Source organism: Anguilla rostrata, chromosome 2 (assembly GCF_018555375.3).
Source record: "Anguilla rostrata isolate EN2019 chromosome 2, ASM1855537v3, whole genome shotgun sequence".
NCBI classification, from domain to species: Eukaryota; Metazoa; Chordata; class Actinopteri; order Anguilliformes; family Anguillidae; genus Anguilla; species Anguilla rostrata.
Genome location: NC_057934.1, coordinates 68,717,981 through 68,739,853, shown reverse-complemented (window position 1 = coordinate 68,739,853; position 21,873 = coordinate 68,717,981). Strand labels below are relative to the sequence as shown.

General features: G+C 47.4%; 1 protein-coding gene across 1 annotated transcript in view; it reads right to left on the bottom strand.

Moving 5' to 3' along the window:
- Positions 1-17,942, bottom strand: part of bptf (bromodomain PHD finger transcription factor) — a 59,965-nt gene extending 42,023 nt beyond the window's left edge. The window contains exons 1-3 of the mRNA XM_064324273.1: positions 16,933-17,942; positions 9,063-9,885; positions 6,096-6,316 (exon numbers count right to left, since the gene is read on the bottom strand). Coding sequence (XP_064180343.1) covers positions 6,096-6,316; positions 9,063-9,885; positions 16,933-17,413 — 1,525 coding nt within the window. The 5' untranslated portion in view covers positions 17,414-17,942. The remainder of the gene's footprint in view (positions 1-6,095; positions 6,317-9,062; positions 9,886-16,932) is intronic.
- Between the last annotated feature and the right edge of the window lie 3,931 nt (positions 17,943-21,873).

Genomic DNA, 21,873 nt, shown 5'->3' with positions numbered 1-21,873 from the left:
GTAGCGGGGGCAGCCGTGCAGGAAGAAGATTTCTTTCTGGGGTGGGGGGGGGGGCAGCGCAGAGAGCTGTGCCAAGCTCTCATTCCTGGAGACAATCTGGGCTGTGTTGCTCAGTGAATGACAATCTGCCTAAGCGTGCATATGTTCCGTCTGCGGCTGGAAGTGGGGGGGTGGTGGAGGAAGGGGGGGGGGGGGGGCAGGCATGCACCGCCATTCCGCGGGACGCGCCAACAACGTTACAAATCGACCGAAATCTCAGCTGCTCCGCTCCCCAAAGCGGGAACGAGCAAGCTTCCGTTTCCAAGCGACCGCCGTCTGGCCATTTCATCAATGTCTTCAACAACAACGACAAAAAAAATAAAATTTAAAAAAGAGGGGGTGGGGTGGGGGGAGAAACAGCAAGAGGCATTTTTCAGGAGGTTGAGCAAAATCCTTCCCCGTTCCAGACGAAAATGAATTTGTTGTGCGACAACCTTTTCTTGGAAAGCACCTTTACGGTCTAACAATGGGAGTAAAATTTCAGCTGGTTCATGTCTGTGTGGGTCTGTACGATTCCCTCCCTACTGCTCCCCTGGAGACTAATTACTGTGCAGAAGCCACTGGTCCCCATCTCCCTCTCCACGGGTCCCACAATGCACCTCTCCACTGGTCCCCATCTCCCTCTCCACGGGACTCACAATGCACCTCTCCACTGGTCCCTCATCTCCCTCTCCACGGGACCCACAATGCACCTCTCCACTGGTCCCTCATCTCCCTCTCCACGGGTCCCACAATGCACCTCTCCACTGGTCCCTCATCTCCCTCTCCACGGGTCCCACAATGCACCTCTCCACTGGTCCCTCATCTCCCTCTCCACGGGTCCCACAATGCACCTCTCCACTGGTCCCTCATCTCCCTCTCCACGGGTCCCACAATGCACCCTCCACGGGGTCCCTCACCTCTGCCAGGGCGACATGCACCCGCTGCCAGGGTCCCCCTCCCTCCCACCCCCAACACCATCCACGTCCCCATCTCCCTCTCCACTGATCACAATGCACTCTCCACTGTCCCTCACTCCCTTCACGTCCCACATGCACCTCACTGTCCTCATCTCCTCTCCACTCCCACAACACCACCCCAGAGCTCTGCTCACCGCACACCACGCACCCCACTACAGGTCTGTCTCCCCCCACACATCCACCACCACATCTCTCACTCCACACGTCTACCCCAACGCCTCTCCTCTTCACTCCCACACACACACACATCACACATTAACTCTCTCACCCTCACACAACACACACTCTGTCTCTCTCTCCACACAACATACACACCTCACACACACACTCATTCAAAAACACACAGACACACACACACACACTCTCTCTCTCTCTCACACACACACTCTGTCTCTCTCTCACACACACACACTCATTCATTCAAACACACACACAGACACAAACACTCATTCAAAAACACACACACACACACACACTCTCTCACACACACACCACACAACACACACCACATACTCTTAAAAACACACACACACACACACACCCACACACGCAAACACACTGCTGTTCCTGCTGTCAGCCCACTAGCTCCCTGAAGTGATGGGAGAGCTGACCCATGACCGTGGCAGAGGACCAGAGGTTTCACTAAAAAAGCCCAACAGTCACGCCTCAAAGGCCCAAAAAAAAGACCAAAAGATAGAAACAGGCACAGAGCGCAGTCTGAGGAAGACACACCAGCGCACTGATGCGTACACACGCACGGGACTGGGGTCAGCTCGACACACTCCAGCCGCCAGGAACAGCACCCCGAGGCCAGCGTGCTGCGTTCTGAGAGCGAAACGACAAGGAGGGAATAAACCAGCCGTCCAACCAGGGGAGACGACACAGAGGGAATAAACCAGCCGTCCAACCAGGGGAGACGACACGGAGGGAATAAACCAGCCGTCCAATCAGGGGAGACGACACGGAGGGAATAAACCGGCCGTCCAATCAGGGGAGACGACACGGGGGGAGAGGGCGGGGGGAGGGGAGGGGAGGGGAGCGGAGATGGAGATGGAGATTAGCGCTCCATTGTAGCGCCACACGCATGCCATTAGCCCACGCAGGAGGGTCGCCGCGCGCCTCTCCAACACAAAGACGCGTCCGCCCCCGCGGCCGAGCGCCGGCCATCCGCCACGTCCTCCTCCTCCTCCTCCCGTGGCCTGCTGGGTAATCTGGTCACGGACTCACGCCGCGGGACGACGATGTTTCAATTACGCGCCCGGCTGAGCGGCGGCGCAGGCGCAGCGCCCACTCTTCACCAGCAGGGGGAGACACAGCTAAACCATCAAACCATCAACCAGCCGCCAAACAACGCACGTTTCAAAATACGAAATGCAAAGAGCCAATCTTTTCAATCTTATTCCGTGGTATCTCTCAATATGCATCATTTTAAAATTCATACATTTACTCGGAAAATTCCAGTAAAAGCATCGATGTAAATGTAACAGAGGGCAGCTTTATTTCCCAAAGGCAGAAATATGGCAAACACACTGCAGACTTTCCAGTGCTTCCCAGCTGATATCAGTCAGCACTAGCTGGTAGGGGTGTGACGGTACGCGTACTCGTACCGAAACCGTCCGGTGCGGGACTTTTAGTCCAGCTTTCTTGCACGGGAACAACTTTTTTTTTTCCAGCTGAATTTAATTCTAAACTCCCATGTTCCCACCGGTGCCCTGACATTTGCAAAAGGCCGGACGTCGTTAGTTCAGCTCACCCTTCACCGGTGCGGCAGATTTAAACGAGAAGCCGGAGCGCGAGAGGCCCTCCAGTATCATTCAATCTGACAATGTTCCAGCTGAAATTGGGTACGTCGCTGTCAGTACGTGGAACACGGCAATTCATCCGAGACAGCATCGGCCTGACCGTGCCCATTACTGGAACGGGGAACACACAGACCGGAGTGCAGGCCCTTCTCCCCCCCGTAGCATTCTCCCCCAGGCTCCCCCCTGCCTATTAGCTCTGGTTCAAAGCTACAAAGCACAGAAGGGTCATGGGAAATGTAGTTCATATTTAAAGGGTAACGTTTCCTTGGATTCAAGGCCCCCAGATCAATCGGATATTTTTCAACTGCATCTCCAGGGAAATGTCAACACTTTCCAGAATCATTTTCAAGTTTGAGGCGTGTGGAGGAGGTTTCAGTCTAAACACTCCATGCTGAAATGTAAACATGCAGTATATATTACACACCACAAAAAAAATTGCTAAGTTTTGAAAAGCGGTGTACTGACATGACTACAATGTTAAATGTACACAATGCAAAACCCCAGGAACAAATACAATACCCCAGCATATAATAAACCCCCAACATCACAGGAGATTAAAATCATGTGGACGCGGACAGACGTCATTAAGTCTATTTGTTTCAAAACACAATTTGTTTCCTTGCTGAAAACTAAGGGAGAGCATAAGGCACAAGAACCACAAACATCATAGTTAAGTCTGTATTAAATATATGAGATTCTCCAATCCAGAAAGGGGGGGGGGGATTGGTCTCAAATTGCAGTAACACACACACACACACCAGCCAAAGTGGAAGTTATTTTAAATGAAAATGACTCAGATTTCCAGTGCGAATGTTTCAGTCATTTTACTTCGTATTATATAGTGTTACTAGATCCTGTTCACTACATGGACACACGCAGCCAACGAGCCTCTCACTTTCTGTTAAAACAGTTAAGACTTAGATTCCAGTAACAAAAAGCAATGTTTGTTAAATCTTAAAGGCTACACACGTACACACCAGCTATTTCTGGCAGAATGTGTCACTAGTGCCGACAGACACAAAGAATATGTTGTCAAAATGCCCCAGAAAAAGGCACAAATTTGGGAAAACCTCCCGAAATCATACACCTCACCTCACACACACTCACTCCATCTCTCCTGTCACATGGCTTTGCTGCTAATCTGGAGGAAAAAAAAATCCAACTTTCCAAATGACTCCACTGTTCTATCCGGCCAGCTACAACGCCGGTACAACATTCGAGGGTAGAGTCGACGGCAGCGTCAACGATATCGATTCAAAACCATGGCGAGAGGGGCCACTTCCATTTCCCCGGGACCGTGCTCAGTGACGTGCAGCGCGCGCAGAGAAGCCACTCGCAAATAACGATCCCGCGTCATCGCTCTTCCGTCCGCGGGCCCGTCGGCTGAATGTGACAACACCCTGCCCCTCGCCCCCAGCGTGAGGCGCCTCCACCGACCACTCAACACCGACACGAGTGCGGCAGCGTCCGTCACGCAACACCGTCACGAGTGCGGCAGCATCCGGCACTCAACACCGCCACGAGTGCGGCAGCGTCCGTCACTCAACACCGGCACGAGTGCGGCAGCATCCGTCACTCAACACCGACACGAGTGCGGCAGCATCCACCACTCAACACCGACACGAGTGCGGCAGCATCCGTCACTCAACACCGGCACGAGTGCGGCAGCATCCGTCACTCAACACCGACACGAGTGTGGCAGCGTCCGTCACTCAACACCGACACGAGTGCGGCAGCGTCCGTCACTCAACACCGGCACGAGTGCGGCAGCGTCCGGCACTCAACACCGACACGAGTGCGGCAGCATCCACCACTCAACACCGACACGAGTGCGGCAGCATCCGGCACTCAACACCGCCACGTGTGCGGCAGCATCCGTCTCATCGGAGATCAGATACACGCCGACTGTGTGCCTGACTATAAATGTAAAAAAAAAAAAGTCATTCTATTGACACTGCTTCCGTTCCTAAGGAACATTACGGGCTCAAGCAGGCTAGCAACGTCAAACAGTGTTATTATGGGATGTTTGGTCGTTTTCCAAGGCCTATTTTTGGGCTATCCAGAGCTGGTCATTTCCAAAGGTTTTCAAAGGCGGTGGGAACTCTCTCCTAATGATAAAATCGCATTTGGAAGGCATACAGGCTTCCCTCAAAAAAAAGACAAAAACAACAACGCAAAAATAAAATAATAATCACTTAATGAAAGACTGTAGACCAGAGAAGCAGAACATGTCCCACGAACAGGCTGTTCCACAAACAGAGCTCCTCACACACACGAGGGCCCACGCATGTAAAAACTGCAGCTCGTGTGCGGATTTAAACGCACGTAACTTGAGCCCGCACCTCGAGTCACCTGCGTGCCAACCGTGCCCACAGGGGGGCACTGTCGCTGGGCTCCCCAGAGAGCCAGACACCGATGACCTCAGATTTCTCTGGGTGTCTCTGCTAAATATAAAATACAGAAAGGCAAGCCAGGAGTGCGCACTGCAGTTTGAGCACAGAGCCATTATGTTGACAAAGTCAATTAGCACAGCAGCCTCTCTAGCACTGAAACTCCCCGGTGACCGGGACTTCACAACACACAGTCACGCTTCGCTTCACACACACACACGCATAAACACACACACACACACACACACACTCACACTCACACTCACACACGCATAAACACACACACACACACACGCAGACACAGACACACACCAACGCATAAACACACACACACACACACACACACACACACGCATAAACACACATGCACAGCTCGAGACCCGCACACCCTCTCCCCCCCAAAACTCACAAAAATAAAAACACTTATTTAAAAAAATAATAATAATTGTTATTACAGAAACAACAGAATACAACCTTCTACTACTTCTGTTAGCTTTCACCTCAGCTGCTTAACCAATTTTATTTGCCTACAACTTTACACCAGGCTGCCTAGTGGAGGATGGGCTTTCCCTCTGTTCCTCTAGAGTTTTTTCTTGCCGCTGTTTGAGGGTTTTTTCCCCACTGGGCACTGGGAGTTTTATTTATTTATTTTTACCTTATCTACCTGCTATTTGAGGGGTTCAGGCCTGGTGTTTTGCTCTGTCGCTTGCCTTGCTAAGTTGCTACTCTGTAAAGTGTCTTTGTGACAGTTCTCTGTAAAAAAAACAAAAAAACACTATACAAATTAAATTGAACGCAGCTGAACTGAACCAGCGACGCCAGAGACAGAGCACAAGCACCCCAGTAGCGTTCCCTCCCCAGCGCGCGCCCCAGGCTCGAACCCGAGCGGCGGGCGCCCCACTCACCGTTGGCTGCGGTCAGGTAGCACTTGTTGCTGCCCCTGGCCTTGTTGGTCAGGTCCTCGGTGATGTCCATGTGGGTGTGCACCTCCTCCCGCATCTCCTGCAGGGTGGCGTACAGGTCGGCCTCCCAGTACTCCCTGTCCAGGCCGTCGATCAGCTCGGCCAGCTGCACCTTCGTGCTGTAGTACCATATCTTCTTGTTCTCGTGTTCGCCGTCTTCCTCGCTGTGGGGAGGGAAAGCGAGAGAGAGAGAGAGAGAGAGAGAGAGAGAGAAAGTGAGGATGAGGGAGAGATAGAGAGACAGAGAGAGAGAGGGGGAGAGGGAGAGATAGAGAGACAGAGAGAGTAAGTGAGGATGAGGGAGAGATAGAGACAGAGAGAGAGAAAGTGAGGATGAGGGAGAGATAGAGAGACAGAGAGAGAGTGAGTGAGGGTGAGGGCGAGCGAGAGAGGGTACTCGTTCACAGACGACCCCACCCTGTTTCTCTCTCTCTCTCTCTCTCCCCGCTGCCCGTGTCTCTCGTCCCGTAAAACGCGTGGGGCAAACGGCGGTACTTCCTGCAGCGTTCCGCTATCGTTACCAGCCAGGCTTCGCCGTGGGCTTCCTGTGGGGCCCGAACGTGCAAGCCACACGCTTCACCAGCGGGGGGGGGGGGGGTGGGGATGGGTCGGGAGCCACCGTACGGCACCGAAAGGGACTGGGGGGGGGACCCACCGTACGGCACAGAAAGGGGTTGGAGGGGACCCACCGTATGGCACAGAAAGGGGCTGGGGGGGGGACCCACCGTACGGCACAGAAGGCTCTGCCGCGTCTTCCCTCCAAAGTAACAGATGCTCATGAAAAACAGGAGGCGGCGAGAGGGGTGGCAGATTGCCCCTGCAGGGGGCGCCACCGCGGCGATGGTGCGGGCGCCCGGTGTCACGTTTAAAACGCTCTCAGCGGAAAGGGGCTCTCAGCCCGCAGGAACATTAAGGCTCATCACGCTGCAAACCGCCAGGCCGAGCGCACCTGGAGCCGACGCGCGGCTTTCCCAAACGGCGAACGAGAGCGCGGCAAGCCCGGACTCCGCATGTTCTGCTCTCTCCGTCTCGCACAATACGCATCACTCACGCGCCTATTCAAGACTCTCCCTTTGATGTTACACCCCCCCTCCCCCTCCCCCTCCCCTCCCCAGCCCAAACTAATGATGCCTCTTTCCAAGCTTAGTTGTGTTCTAAATGTGTTCTGAAATCACTGGCATTATATTCCACCGCTGGCCCAGCTGAGGAGCCAAAACCCAGGTAATTTATGAGCTTAGGACTACATGCTAAACACCCACCTCAAACGATTCTTGCTGCTATTGTAACAGATTTCACATCATATTAATCACTTTTTTTTTTTTTTTTTTTTAGAATGGAGGGATAAATCTAAGATGAACAACGTACTTGAAAACACAGCGTGTACACCGAAACTCCTGAAGTAAATCATTTTCTTTCATTATTTTAGAGTTGCACTCACTGGCATCGTGCTGCTTTTTAATGCAACGCCGTTACATAAATCTACAGAACACCAACACAACAGGGCCTCCAGTGAGGTCCACCAGGCAGCACCCACAAGTGCTGTCTCTTAAGTGGAATCCACAGTAATAACTAACTCCACTTCCACTGTCTTACATCTACCCTCTCTCTCACACACACACGAACATGCACACACACACGCACACACACGCACACACAGGCACACGCACGCATGCATGCACATACGCATGCATGCACGCATATACACACACGCACACATGCACACACTTCATTCCCAGGATGCTGCTCCCCCCCCCCACCCCCCACAGCTCTCTCTCTCTCAGACCCTAAGCGGATCGGTTGCACAGCGCTTTGTGTGAAGGCAGATTCCACTGGAAACACTGAGCGCTGTGTGAGGCAGAGCCAGGACCTGCACAGGTTTACTCTGTGCGGGGGAGACGGCCTCAGCTTCGCTGCGCTCACGCCTCCGTCCGCCCGTCAACGCAAACTGGACACAGGCGTTCGCCGGCAGCTGCGTCAGCTTCCCGCTGAAGTTTCCTTCCCTCGCGTCACACAGTCACTTTCAGCCTGTGCGTTAGACCCTCATTACTATATAAACACACGCGTCGTTACATTGTGAAGTACGGCACTTCAGAATTTGTTTTTTTTTATCCTTTAATCCTGGAAAAATTGATTTATTGGGATGAATGGAGCGAACAATCTCAAAATTAGCCAGCAGATGTCACACTTCCCAGCTCCATTCATTCCAGGCCAGGGTAAAAGGTGCTAATGGAACCTATTTCAGTAACTAGTGACTCGCCACGTCAAATTCTGAACACAAAAGGTGTTTGGGCCAATTTTACGCCGCACGCAGATTTTGCAGAGTTCGTGAGAGCCGCAGAGAGAGCGGCTCAAAAAAACAAGAGGTGTTAATTTACCGCCACTACGCCAGCACGGGAGACTGCTCCACCCCAGGTTTTTTTTGGTTGCCATTTTTCTCCCATTTTCTCCCCAATTTAGTTGTTATACCAATTCCCCGTGTGTATCACTCAGTCCTGGTCGATGCGCTATGCTCTGTCAGTCTGGGGAGGGTGTAGACTACCACATGCCAGCCTCCGATACATGTGGAGTCGCCAGCCGCTTCTTTTCACCTGACAGAGAGGAGTTTCACTGGGAGAGCGTAACGCGTGCGGAGGTTCACGCGATCTCCCCCAGATCCCCTCTCCGCTGAACAGGCGCCCCGACAAACCAGTAGGAGTCGCCAATGCAGCGATCAGGACTCATACCCTCACCGGCTTCCCCACCCGCGAACACCGCCAACTGTGCCTGTAGGAAGGTCTAACCCAAGCCGGAAGTACCGCTTGAACCCCCGGGGATTGAACCCAGGTCTCCGCGGTGGCAGGCGAGCGCTTATACCTCTACACCACCCAGCGAGCGGCGGCGAGCAGCGGCGGCGGCAGCAGTCGTACTCACACCACGATCCTCCGGTTGAGGAACCAGTACTTGCGGCGGTGGCGGTCGAAGCCCACGGGCTCCTGGCGGATGTACGGCCGGCTCTTCTGGCTCTCGGCCACCGAGTCGGTGACGCCGGGCACCTTGTGCGCCACGCAGATCTCGCACTGCCACTCGTCCTCGGGCACCTCCTCCAGCGGCGGCTTGACGCACTCCAGGTGGTAGACGGCCGAGCAGGTCTCGCAGCACAGCAGGTCGCCCAGCTTGTGGCACACGCGGCAGTGGTCGTCGTACTGCACCACGCCCTCCGACATCAGCTCCTCGCGCGCGATGTTGGTGGTGAGGAACTGGTCCACCAGGAACTGCAGCACCTTGATCTTGCTCTCCAGCGGGCCGAAGGGGTAGTCCTCGCCCTCCTGGTGCGGCAGCACCTGGTGGTACTCCGGGTCGCTCTCGCAGTACACGCGCACCACCTCGGGCCACGTCATGCCGTCGATGAAGTAGAGCGTGGAGTTGACGCTGTCCTTGAGGTCGGCGGGGCCGAAGGTGGTGTTGGACGTGTCCTCCTCGCGCAGGATGGCCTTCAGCAGCGCGATGTGCGTCTCCGCCATCAGCGTGCACTGCTCCTGGCCCACCAGCGCCGCGCAGAAGTCCTCGAAGCGGAAGGGCGACAGCCGCAGCACCGTGCCGAAGTTGCGCAGCACCTCGAAGATGGCCGACACGCTCAGCAGCTGCTCGCCCGGGATCATCAGGTCCTCCGACGTCTTGGGCAGCTCCAGCGGCGGCACCTCCTTCTCCTCGAAGATGGGGGAGCGCGGGCGGTGCACCCGCGACCTCCTCGGCCCTGCGCGTGAGAGGAGGAGAGAGAGAGAAGGACAGAGGTCAGGAGGGGGAGGGAGGGAAAACAAAATCCTTCCTCGGAAGCACAAGAGGCACCGATCTGCAGCTTCAGGACCAGACCGACAGGCCAACGTGTTCAAACAAACAAATGAGCCAAACCATGAAGCTGGTGTATGTAGCCCTCTAAAACGAGACAACAAAAGACATGCAAAATCACACGCTCTTCTGCGGTGGATTTTTTGGCCAGTGGAGGATGGGAAATAAAAAGCCAGGAAGGCCTCTCCCTCAATATCTGGGCTCCTTGTGAGATTTTCTACCGCAAGGGATTTTTAATGTTTTTTTTATTTTTATTTTTTTACCTTAGTTACTGGTTTCCATGGGTTCAGACCCAGTATTTCCCAATTCTTTTTTTTCCCCAATTTTCTTTCCCCCCCCCAACAGTTTAGGAAGTTCCCTAATCTAAAGTCAGCTTGAAAATGACGAGAACTTCCAAAAATGTTTTAAAATTTTTAAAAAAATAAATAACAAAATTATTTCCAGCTCCCAACATCTGCCAGTGTAACGCTGGCCCAGAACACGAGAGAAATGGCGCTCTCCCTCTGCTCGGCTGATGGATGGGGCCAGGAGGCCTCCTGTGTGTGTGCGCATCAGTCAGGTGGACTGGATGTACTGCTGGTCTTTTCAGTAACTTATCACCATCACTGTGAAGCAGTAAAACTGTAAGAGGGATTTATTATGACCATCCGTTACTATTGCTGCAGGTGACACCGCCAGACCCTAAGAAACTATTCAAAACCACTGCCATTCCAGGATCGCACAGCAAACAACTTTTAAGCCCTTTGTTAGCCGAGCTGTGCTGGAATATAGCAAATATAGCAAGCAATATGTCCCCATAGTTTAACAGCTAGCATATACTGTGGAAGGGACATAACTAACAGGAAAGTGAAACTGAAACTAAAATCAAAACAGCTAGTGAGCCGTGAAATTTTGACATGATGTCTGTTAGTTAGCCTGTATCCTAATCGGCTACTTAATGAGTCAAAAACAAATTACATTTACAAATTTACACTTACAAAAAAAAAAGTCCATTGCTATGGACTCATTCTGGCACCACAGTGTTGTGCCTAAACTGAATGAGTTGAGTGACTTCTACAAAGTTAACCATGTTATTCACCAATTGTGTTCATTTCAAGAACATAGGCCTACTTGTTTTTCCATTCGAATGTGATCCTTATTTTTACAAAAAAAAAAAAAGATATGCATTCGTTATTATCAGGCTACCTGTCCTCCAAGTTATCACTGGCCCAGAAAAAATAAAATAAAAATAACCATATTGGACAACCCTAGTTCAAAACAAACACCCAACAACAACAAAAAATTACAATTCATCTCACACAACTAAATAATTCCAATAAAATAACAGAACCGACAGCCTTGAATGACCAAGCTGTCAAACAGCAATTAAACCTGAATGAACTTTGCATTCATTCATACTTCTAAGTTTCTAAACAAACAATTCTAAGCTCAGTGCTCTTGCCATCTAAGGTTCAGATTTGGCTCCAGGGCACATACAGCCTGTCCCACTGTGCCACTTAATTACCAGCGACGATCCTGCAAAGTGGGCTGTCCAATGGCGGGCCAGGGAGAGATTAACCCCTCCAATGGCGAGCCAGGCAGAGCCTAACCCATCCAATGGCGAGCCAGGGAGAGCACTAACCCCTCCCAAGGCACAAGCCATGAGCAAAAACAGGGAAGAGTGACATCGGGTACCTATAAAAAAAATATTTTTAAATCAACTGCTTCCACTGGGATCTGGAAACCTGTCTCCCATCTGCCACTCAGGTGTTTGGCTATTTCTTTGTTTGACAGTGTTTCTACATCATGGAGCAGATACTGCTTTGGTTGCCAAATATGCCTCTACCAACTCAATGTAACAAATGTTCAGCCACTGAAAACACAAACATCTCAGTAGATGAGAATGCAGACTCCTTCCTCCCCCCCCCCCAGAATCCACGACATGATTAAAATAATGGCGTACGTAGTACGAACTTGATTTTGCCCTGAATTCAGCTAAAAGGCTTTGTCCGTATGAATAGCAAATGCAAATGCACTCACACCTGAATAGAAGAAAAAATGTCTTCATTGTGCACTTCTGCCATTGCAAAATACGGCGCAACTGGAACATCTGTTCCACCACAAATCGCCAGACAACATTAAAAAAAAAAACCACACAAAAACAAATTAACTGGTATATTGAATTCATAAATTTCAAAGACAAAAACGGCTATTCAAACCTTTCTGATTATATTTGCGTCACATTTAAACTGAGGCCAGGGGTGAAGCAACGGGCCGATTTTAACAGGGCAAAATTAAATCCTCAGTTAATCAGTTACAGCTCTCGCCATCGAGACGAATTAGGAGACCTGCTAGGAGTTGGGACAGATTGAGACGCTTCCCTAGCAGACCCCCTCTCAGTGAAAACAGTGGCGCGGCTGCGTTTCTTTCCATTGCACCAGTCCCCGCTCGCCCTGTCCGGCACGCCGAACCGCACGCGCACTTTACGGTTACAGCCCACTTCGCTTCCAAGCGAAACACAGGAAACGTCGAGTGCTTCTGCGGACCGAAAGAAAGACAGGCCCCCCCCCGACCGCCCTTGGTATGGCGCGGAGAGGGGGGAAAGAATCTTCGCAAAGTATTCTTGCAGGCATGAAGTCCTTATACAGTCAACGCTGTAAAATATCTTCTTTCAACATTCACTCGGTGGGACTCCACTTTAATATTAAGGGTACCCACAATGCACCACTGCTTTTCCCCCTCCCAAAACCCCTGAAATTTAAACCCACGGCCTTGTTCACTCGATGCAGGCGAGAGCGCAGCTCATTGCGCTTCTTCGCACCACGGCCATTTTAATTACATAATTGGGAAATTACAATTTGTAAATGAGCGTTCCTAATCATCATTGTCATGTTTTGCTTACCAGACACCCAGCTGCAGATACAGCCACAACACAATAATTAAGACTGAAAAAGGGGGACTTCCAATGAGCACGAGTGTGTTAACAATAAGCATCTTCTACCGATCAGAAAAAAATATTCAGTTATCATGAATACGAATAATTAATAGATCTGCTTTCACGGACACATACTTCGACAGCGTGCATGTACCCCGCACAGCTGCAACCTCTGTCAACAGTAAAAAATAAATAAATAAACTGACAAATCAGCTCAACAATGGCTCCCAACTTATGAATGAAACAATCAAGCAGAAAACAAGATGGAGAGGAGGAGGGCTTGCATTCCCAATCGCCCTCGTCGTTTTCTGACATTTTAACAAGAAAAGACAGCCATCACTTAACAACACAACCTTCAATTAGCATGTTTGGACCCTGCTGGGTATCTAAATTACCATTAAACTAAATCCTTTGACTGTTATTTGCTGTTATCGTGAATTTATTTATTCCAGTAGTTGATTCAAGTTGTAGCAATTCGGCATTCAGGATCATTATAACAACAACAGTCGTAAGTCACATAGAAAATTTTACTTATCTGCAGGAGCTTAAGCATTAACTACATAACTATAAGGAATGTACAAGCACTTCCATGTAAATTCCCTTGTTTTAAGAAAAAACTAAGGCAAAGAAAAATTTAAAAACATTCAGGTTAGAAATGACAAGAGTTAACAATACAAAGGTTCTAAGTTCCGACCCTGCAATAGTGCATTTCTCATTGTGCTATTATCATCTGACTCACTACATTCGCCTGTCCCTTTAGGAAAGGACTGAATGTTAGAAATCAAAGTTAAGCATCGCACGTTACAGAACTGCACCAAGTGTAACTTGAAATTGCAAATCCAAAGGCTACCTGATCCACCTGTAACCTGCAGACACAAAAAACCCATCACTTCCTACAGATAGAGGGAACACCAGTTACCTGAGCCAGAGTCAACACTCAGAGACTTATCTCAAGATCACAGCCATGACATGACAACAATAAAAAGATCCAATTTCTTTTGTAACCTTCTACTATAAAATTCCAAATCCAGATAAAAAAAAAAATATGTGTTCTCCAAATTAAGGCACCTGCTTTAGCAAAATATATATGAGGTGCCAGCGGACATAACTGAGACCAATAATCAGCATTTGTACCGTTCAGGAGCACCCGAAAAATCTGATTTAAAAAATCCAAAGGGAAAACACCACGACTTCATATAGGGTTTTTTTTTTATTAAAAAAAAAAAAAAATTTATCACAGAAAACTGCCCTCATTTGTTCATGTTTAGCATGTAGTGATGTAGCGAGCTCTGAATCAGAGTCTCTGACTATTGAAAATCTGATTGGGTAGACTGTAAAAGCTTCCTCTTTAGCATTTGGTGCGACCACAGAAGTGAGAAGCTTTAACTTTTCAGGTGGGGATGCAAGCTCTTGAAACAAAAAAACCCCCTGCCCCCCTCCCCCCCTCGTCAAAGGGTCAAAGAAACAGATTTCCCCCCAGTTAAGTTCCTCTGTGACGCAGCAAAGCTTTGCATGTAAATCTGTACGTGCACAGGCAAACGAGCACCTCTCCAAAGAGAACCCGTTTCCCCAGAGACCGCCTGGTTCACAAAGCCTCATCCGAACACCCCCCCGCCCCCGATGCCACATCCTCAAAACAGGCTCTCTGCGCCGTACGCGTGTGGCACCCAAAGCCACGGGGACGGTGGTTGGCAACGCTTTAACCCGCTTTACTACACGTATCAAACGCGTTCGGGTTGAGAGAAGGCTCATCTGAACAGGATGTTGAGTGCAAGTTTCGCCGCCGCCGCCGCCCCCGGTACAACGGTATAAGCGAACACCTGAACAGGCACTGTGTGAGCCGGCCGCAGCGACACCGCAGGCCCCGTGTCCACGCCGCGGCGGCTCCTCCGACAGTCGGGGAGTTAAGTTGAACAGCGAGCGAGCGAGTGCACGAAGGGCACTACCACCACTCAAGGGGCTGTTCCTTTCGACTGCTTAAAAAAAGATAAAGAAAAAAAACAACAACAACAATGACATTCAACAATGACACAGTATACGCAAAGTATCAAACTAGATTTACCCCCCCCCCCCCACAAATGACATGGACCCTGCTGGAGTTACATCTTTTGAATTCATGGTAGGCCATACTGGAGCAACATTCTGAATGGGTCATCATCACCATACACCAGGGCTATTTACACCAATGAGACGCTTGCAAGATCCACTCCAGCCAAGCCAGAGAGAATACTCAGGTGTCGGAATTGACCCACTCATAATTGGACTCAGACACAGGACCCACATAAAAGCATCTAACACTCCCATTCCCTGTCCCATCGCAATACTTTTTCCAAGTAGTGCCACAAACTCAAAGTGGTGCTGGCTGGTTAACAATTACAAACTGAAATGACATCACCAGAAGCTAATCAAATCACACACATAAACTTAATTAAATTACAGTTTTCTGGCACCTTGTGATCTGAAAAGAGCATGTATTTGAGGGAAACGGTTAATTTAGTATAATACTGATGAATCTGATTTCCTCATCCCAACTACAGAGAAAAATAAAAAATAACTGGAGAAAGAATGATAATGCATAGTGTCATCCTCAGAGTTTACGATTTACGTAACTGCAATGGCTGTTATCATTCGCTTCATTGAAATTCGACACGTATTTACGGTTACAAAATGTTCAACATTGGGCGTATAATACTAGATCTCGCAGGAGTTCAAGAACAATACGTGTAGATCTAAAGTTCTTTTTTGCAAATGTAACAAGGTTGTTAACGGATGTTTTTTTTTTGGGGGGGGGGGGGTTAATAAAGCTTCCTAAGAACGCACAAACTACAAACCTTATGTTAGTGATTCCCAGTATAAAAATTCAAATGTAATAATCTCTCTAAGGAAACTGAAGAAACGGTTAAAACTCATTCACGTCAATCATTTTATCCTAAGCTACATTAAAAACATAGACCAAATGAAACAACTTTTCCCTAAAATGTGACAAAATGTTACTTTCATCTATTAATAAGGAACCACAATATTGCCAAGTAATGATAATGAGTCCTCCCATCGGCAACAGGTGAAACAGAAGCGCCTGTTTTCAAAACAAAGGGCCACATGCTATGCTGTCATTTGCCTTTGCAAGCTAGCTGGCTAAACTAGCTAAAGTTAGCTAATGAGGTAGCTATAGCTCCGCAAAATAGTGCACTACTCAATCATGATATTTTGTCAATGAGATAATGCACCTCCCACAAAATTAAGCAAAACACAACAGTTCCGCCAGTTTTAAAATAACTGTTAGGTGGCAAGTCATTCTTTACAGATGTCATCTAGTCGATACAAACTTTTGCATACCTGCTAGCTTTGCCGATATGAGCATTTCATTCATGCAATACTATAACGTTACATTGTGGTGTTTTTTGTAGCTAACGGTAGCTACGTTGCGCCGCCAAATATCCTTAAACAAAGGAATTAATGGAAAATTGAGCAGAAAGTAGTACACCGTAATCTGCACATGTAGCGAAACTTTAAACTCTCAGAACAAGAAAAAAAAAAACCTAGCCAGCAAACTACTTCAGAAAATATAGCAAAGCGAATATTATCAATGCATTAGGTAGCTAACGAGCTACGGCTAGCTAATGGTTGCAACGTGCAATATTAGTCTATACCAATCTATTCCACCAACGGGTTAAATAGAAAATTAAAACGCATTCATTGCATAAAAAAAATTATGTCCATATTCGAGTGCAAAGGGGTGGTCGCTAATTTCACCACAACATCGCTGATAGTCGTATTGATAACGTTAGCCAGTTAGCTAGCCAGCTAGCGAGCGGCAGCGGGTACAGCGGGATCTGCTCTGTCCTGGATCTCAATAAGCAGAGGCCTGCTTAGGAGTGCATTCTCCATTTTGAACAATGCAGCTTCCTGCAATGTTTAGCAATGTGCACATTGTGAAAAATCGCTCCTATAATTTATTGTTCATTTGTTTAGCATTGCCCTGTGCTTACCACGTCTCCTTTTCATGCGCTACTAAATTAGCTAAGCTTTGCCTAGATTTACCTGGAGTGCTGCCGTACGTACTATGGCTCCGAAAACTGCTTTCAGTGCAGTAGCTGGCATCATCTTCATCGGGTATTTCCTCCAGATAATCGGACTCGTCGTCCAAGGCCTCCTCTTCTTCGTCCGATATCGGCTCTTCGTGTAAAAACTCGTCTTCCTCCGATCTCAAGCTCACTGCATCCTCGTCTTCATCGCTCTCATGGTCATCGTAGACCACCTTGCTTACCGCCCGTCTCCCTCTTCCTCCGCCGCTGCCTGCAACCCTGCCTCTTCCTCTACCCCTTGATGTCGTGGTTGATCCCACTTTCCTCCTGCCTCTCGAGGAGTGGTAATTTCCCCTCCTGGGAGTCGCAATTTCGACATCGGTCGTACCTCTACCCTTTCCACGTAATCCTCGCCTGGGTCTCAAACCGCGGACTGGCCCGGGGGAAGGCTCCTGCATCAGCGCCTGTTTAGGCGGCCTGCCTCTTCTCCCCCTCATTATATAGATACAAATGTATTATTTTCAATTTCAGTTTTCGCGCGCAACTCGCCCACGTAAACCCGGGAAAACGGGTACCGCCTGGTAGTTGAACCTCCGTAGATAACCGAGAAGTAGTCCCACTAAGCCCCGGACTCAGTTAGCGAGAGAAAGCTCAAACAGAATGGCCGGCGTCCCGCTCCGGGTCGCCTACAGTCGCCATTTTTCTTCCTCTCTCTCCCTCCACTGAAAACAGACAGCAGGCCTAGTACGAGGGTCACGTGATCTCTACTCTACAATAGGAGCGAAACAGCTAAGGCTCCGCGGTGATGTGATGGCCATGTTAGCTCAATAATTTGGCAGTGCGAGCCCGTTGCTTACGCGATTGTTTATTTACGCTTACATATTATTTCCAAAAATGCTATGCAAAAGTTCACCGTTTTCTTACATTTTCTTCACTTTGAAAATACAGTAGTAGATATTGTGATGCCGCGAGCTATAAGTGCACTGAAACGATACTTCGCTACCTACTCTATTATGAAAACAAAAACATTCAGTAAACCATGTCACCGGACGTCAAGATTATACCCAATCAAAAAAGAGATGTTGGTACAAGTCCCCGTGTGTACAAGCCTCTTTATTGATAGCTCGTAATATAAATAATACGTGTTAGTACCAAATAGTGGGCTACAAGCATCGACACCTTGAGTCATCGAAGTGATTCCATTTACAGGACCGTAGCGCTCTACAGCACGTTGTATGACGGCAATTTATGCTCTGGATTGGAATGTGAAACGCATGAATGAAGCTCAGTCCCGTAGCTACCTCTTCTGGTTAAAGAACTCCAGCACTACGCAACAGAAATGACATTTTATTGTTGCTATTCAGAATATGTTTCAGGCTATATGGGTTTTAATGATATTCAGTCAATACGACATTTTGCTGATAAAAACTGAAGCAATTGCAGTTTCCATTCATATTTTGAGTCTGTTAAGACGGTTTGTCAAATGGAGTGCAATGGTTTTATTCTCCAGGTGAATATATTTGCTTAATGTAATCATTTAATCTTTCTGTTTTGCTATCACAGCAATGGATTTACGGGACAGCCAAAATTAACAAAGCATCAATAAGTTAAGTTAATGAATGAAGTCTTCTGGTAGTTTTTGTGTTGTAAATTCTTTTCTGATTCCTTTCTCACTGTATGAGAGGACGGTTGAACATTGCACTGTGCACTGCAACTTACATGTCTGACTGATTTGATATATTTGGATTTATGCATTTTCCATCTGATCATTAGATAAACCATTAATTAAGAAAATATTGTCTATGGAGAGAAGTCCATTCTTGTCTGTTCTGTTCCTTTGACTCACCAGAATTAGAGATATCCCCAGACATTACAAATCTTTCATTTGAGAAGTTTCTTGTTAGTGATAACACAAGGAAAAAATGGAAAACGAAATTAAAAATAGTAGTGAATTTATTCTTTATGTCAGTTGTATTAGTCTTCAGTGTAGTGGTTGTTAAGATTACATAAACATATGCAAACAAAACAAAGTGTATATATAAAATAAAATGTTACTAGATGTATTTCTTGCCTAGTCTGAACACACTAATCTTCACTTTGATATCTAGGTGCAACATAATTGAGAAAGCTTTCCAGTATCAGACCTTCACCCAATTATGTAATCTAATGAGTACCCAAGCAATGCCCTTCAATCTAAGGCTGAATATGTGACATGTGTTATTAAAAACCTGGCCCCTTACAAAGCACAGTCAAAAATGAAGTTCCACTCAAAGTGTAAACAAAGTTTGCCTTGAGAAGTTACTGTGTCCGTATTCATCCAATATATGTCAAGGCAACTGCCTGTCCTTATTTTTACTGTTTTCCAAAAAAGCCTACTCCGTGTATTTATTTTCTTACCATTGTTTTTATCCAGGTGCTATTCACCAATGCATCCCTTATGCATTCTTCAGTATCGAGCACATCGCAGAAGCCCTGCACATCACACATAAAAAATACTTTTCATCTAAATGCATAGGTGACTAGTTGGCTACTATTTTTCCTATGATAAGTTCATAGCTTGTTGATGTTTTTTTTTTTCACAAGCATGTTTAGAAAAATGAAGAAGTCCTTGCAGCAATTTTAAATCAAATTTAAGTTGGTGACCCTAAGTGATTCAAAAGTGTTTATACTAGGCATATTCCCATTTTTAAAAAAATTGTCTTCAATTTAATATTATCGATCATACCTTTTTTTTAAAAAAAATCTGTCTTTTAAAATATTGAAAAAACACCTCAGAATAGCTACTCATCCTGTAGGTATATTTATTCAGTTACTTCTTTGGGAGAATGTTCCACAGAAGTATACAACACAGGTAATGGCCAAAAAAGGAAACACCAATATGAAGTCACATAATGGGGCATTGGGCAACCATGTGTCACAAGATCAGTATCCACAGTGGCAAAGAACCTACCATTGCCTGGAATTCTGCACGAGGGGCAGAACTGGGGCAGTGGCACAATTATTTCATGAGAAAGTTAATCAACGTATGCCTGTTGATGGAGATCACTGGAAAATACGGTTTCAGATGTAATTCCAGAATCTTCCATAGATGCTTCATCGGGTTTGGATCTTGTGACTGAAAAGGCAATTGCATAACATGTTTGCCATGCTCATCAAAACCTTGAGTACACATACTCTGTGGATAGGGGCATCGTCATCCTGGAAGTCACCCTTCCAAACAGGAGAAAATGCTGCAACATGGATTTCAGGTGATCATGGAGAATCTGTAAGTAATGATTAGAATTTATCCTGCCTTCTATGGCAATGACTGTGCCCAAACCATGCCATGGTTTGCACCCCACACCATTAATAAAAGCTTCCCAAACGCCTTGCTATTGGAGCCAAACACTTAGGCCTGTATGCTTCTTTAAATAGGTACTACACATGCACTCCTCCATCTATCGAGCATATGCGAAAGGATGATTCATCTGCACAGATTACATTTCTCTACTGCTCAGTTATTGATTTTTACTCTTTGCACTCTCGTACTTGCAATTGCAAAAACTACCAGGTATTACGAGTGGTTTGTGTACTGCAGCCAGACTACGCACAGACACTGTGATCCAGGACTATGTGTTTCCTGACGCGTATCCCCTTAGACCCTGTTCCTCTGAAAACATCATCTGGTTGTCCTGTCTCCATCACTGAAACTCCTGCCAAACATGCCCAAGAAATCATTCCTCCTTCAAATCTACTCAGGTCTCATCTTCTAGCCACGCCAGTCATAGTTATAGACAACCAGACCTGCCCAATACTTTTTGTAGTGGGACGTTAGCTGCTTAATTAACTGAGGTACCGCACCTGTGTGGAAGCACCTGCTTTCAACACCTGCTTTTTTGTGTCCCTCAGTCACCTAAGATTGCACTGGTTGAAATCGGATCCACTGTAACGGATACAGTTGAAAGCTCATTTCCATCTCCAGTTCCTGTCTTCTTCAAGGGCCTCCAGCTGCCAAATCGACCCAGCTCCATACTGATTATTTCAGAATCTTATTTCAGGTCCCACTGCCTTCACAAAAGAAGCACAAAAAGCATAAAATGTAGAGACACATCTTCAATTCTTCATGCTGCGTAGGTTTCAGAAGTTGTCTGTCTTCCTTTTGATCCTTTTTACTCATTCTTGACATTTCAAAAGTGGGGATCTGATTTAATTGCTGTTCACAGTGTTCTTCACACATTGGCCACAGTTAAATATGAACGAAAATAGAACATAAATACTCCAAAGAAATTAAAGATACATTTGAAATGATACAATTTTGACAGTGGTCAAAAATCCCCTAAAATTTTTTGTAAATCCATCCAAATAGTTTTCAGTGCTATGCTAAGGTTTCCCAAACCAACCCCCCACCCCCCCCCCCCCCCCCCCTTAGGCATAGGACACAACAAGGCAAGATAACATTTTGGATAAGATACCAGTCCACCACAGGACACACAGATAACAGTGTAACGTCGTTTTTAACCAAGACAAGATGTCTTTCTGGGAAATTCTGTGGGAGGAAATGAGAGCAGACCAGCTGCACACAGACTTGGGAAGAACACGCCAACTCCGCACAGACGCAGATATTCTGCAGCGTGAAGTTGTGAGGTGACACAGTAAATTAATTACCCTACACACTAGTGCCACAACATCACCCAGCTTAGCTACATAACCAGATGCAGTGACAAGCTCGTATTGATTTGTTACAGTAAAATTTCCTAAAACAAACACTGCTAATAAACTGGTTTTTGACATTACAAAATATATCTAAAATAAAGCTTGCCCAATTGCCTCCATTCACTGTTTCTGTTGGCTTCACGCATGGAATATCCTAAGACTTGGCTACCAGGCAGCCACGAATATGTGGGTATAGAAAATGGATGGATAAGCAAATTGAGCTGTCTTGGCCATCCCTTGCATGTACTTTTTGTCCCCAGACCCC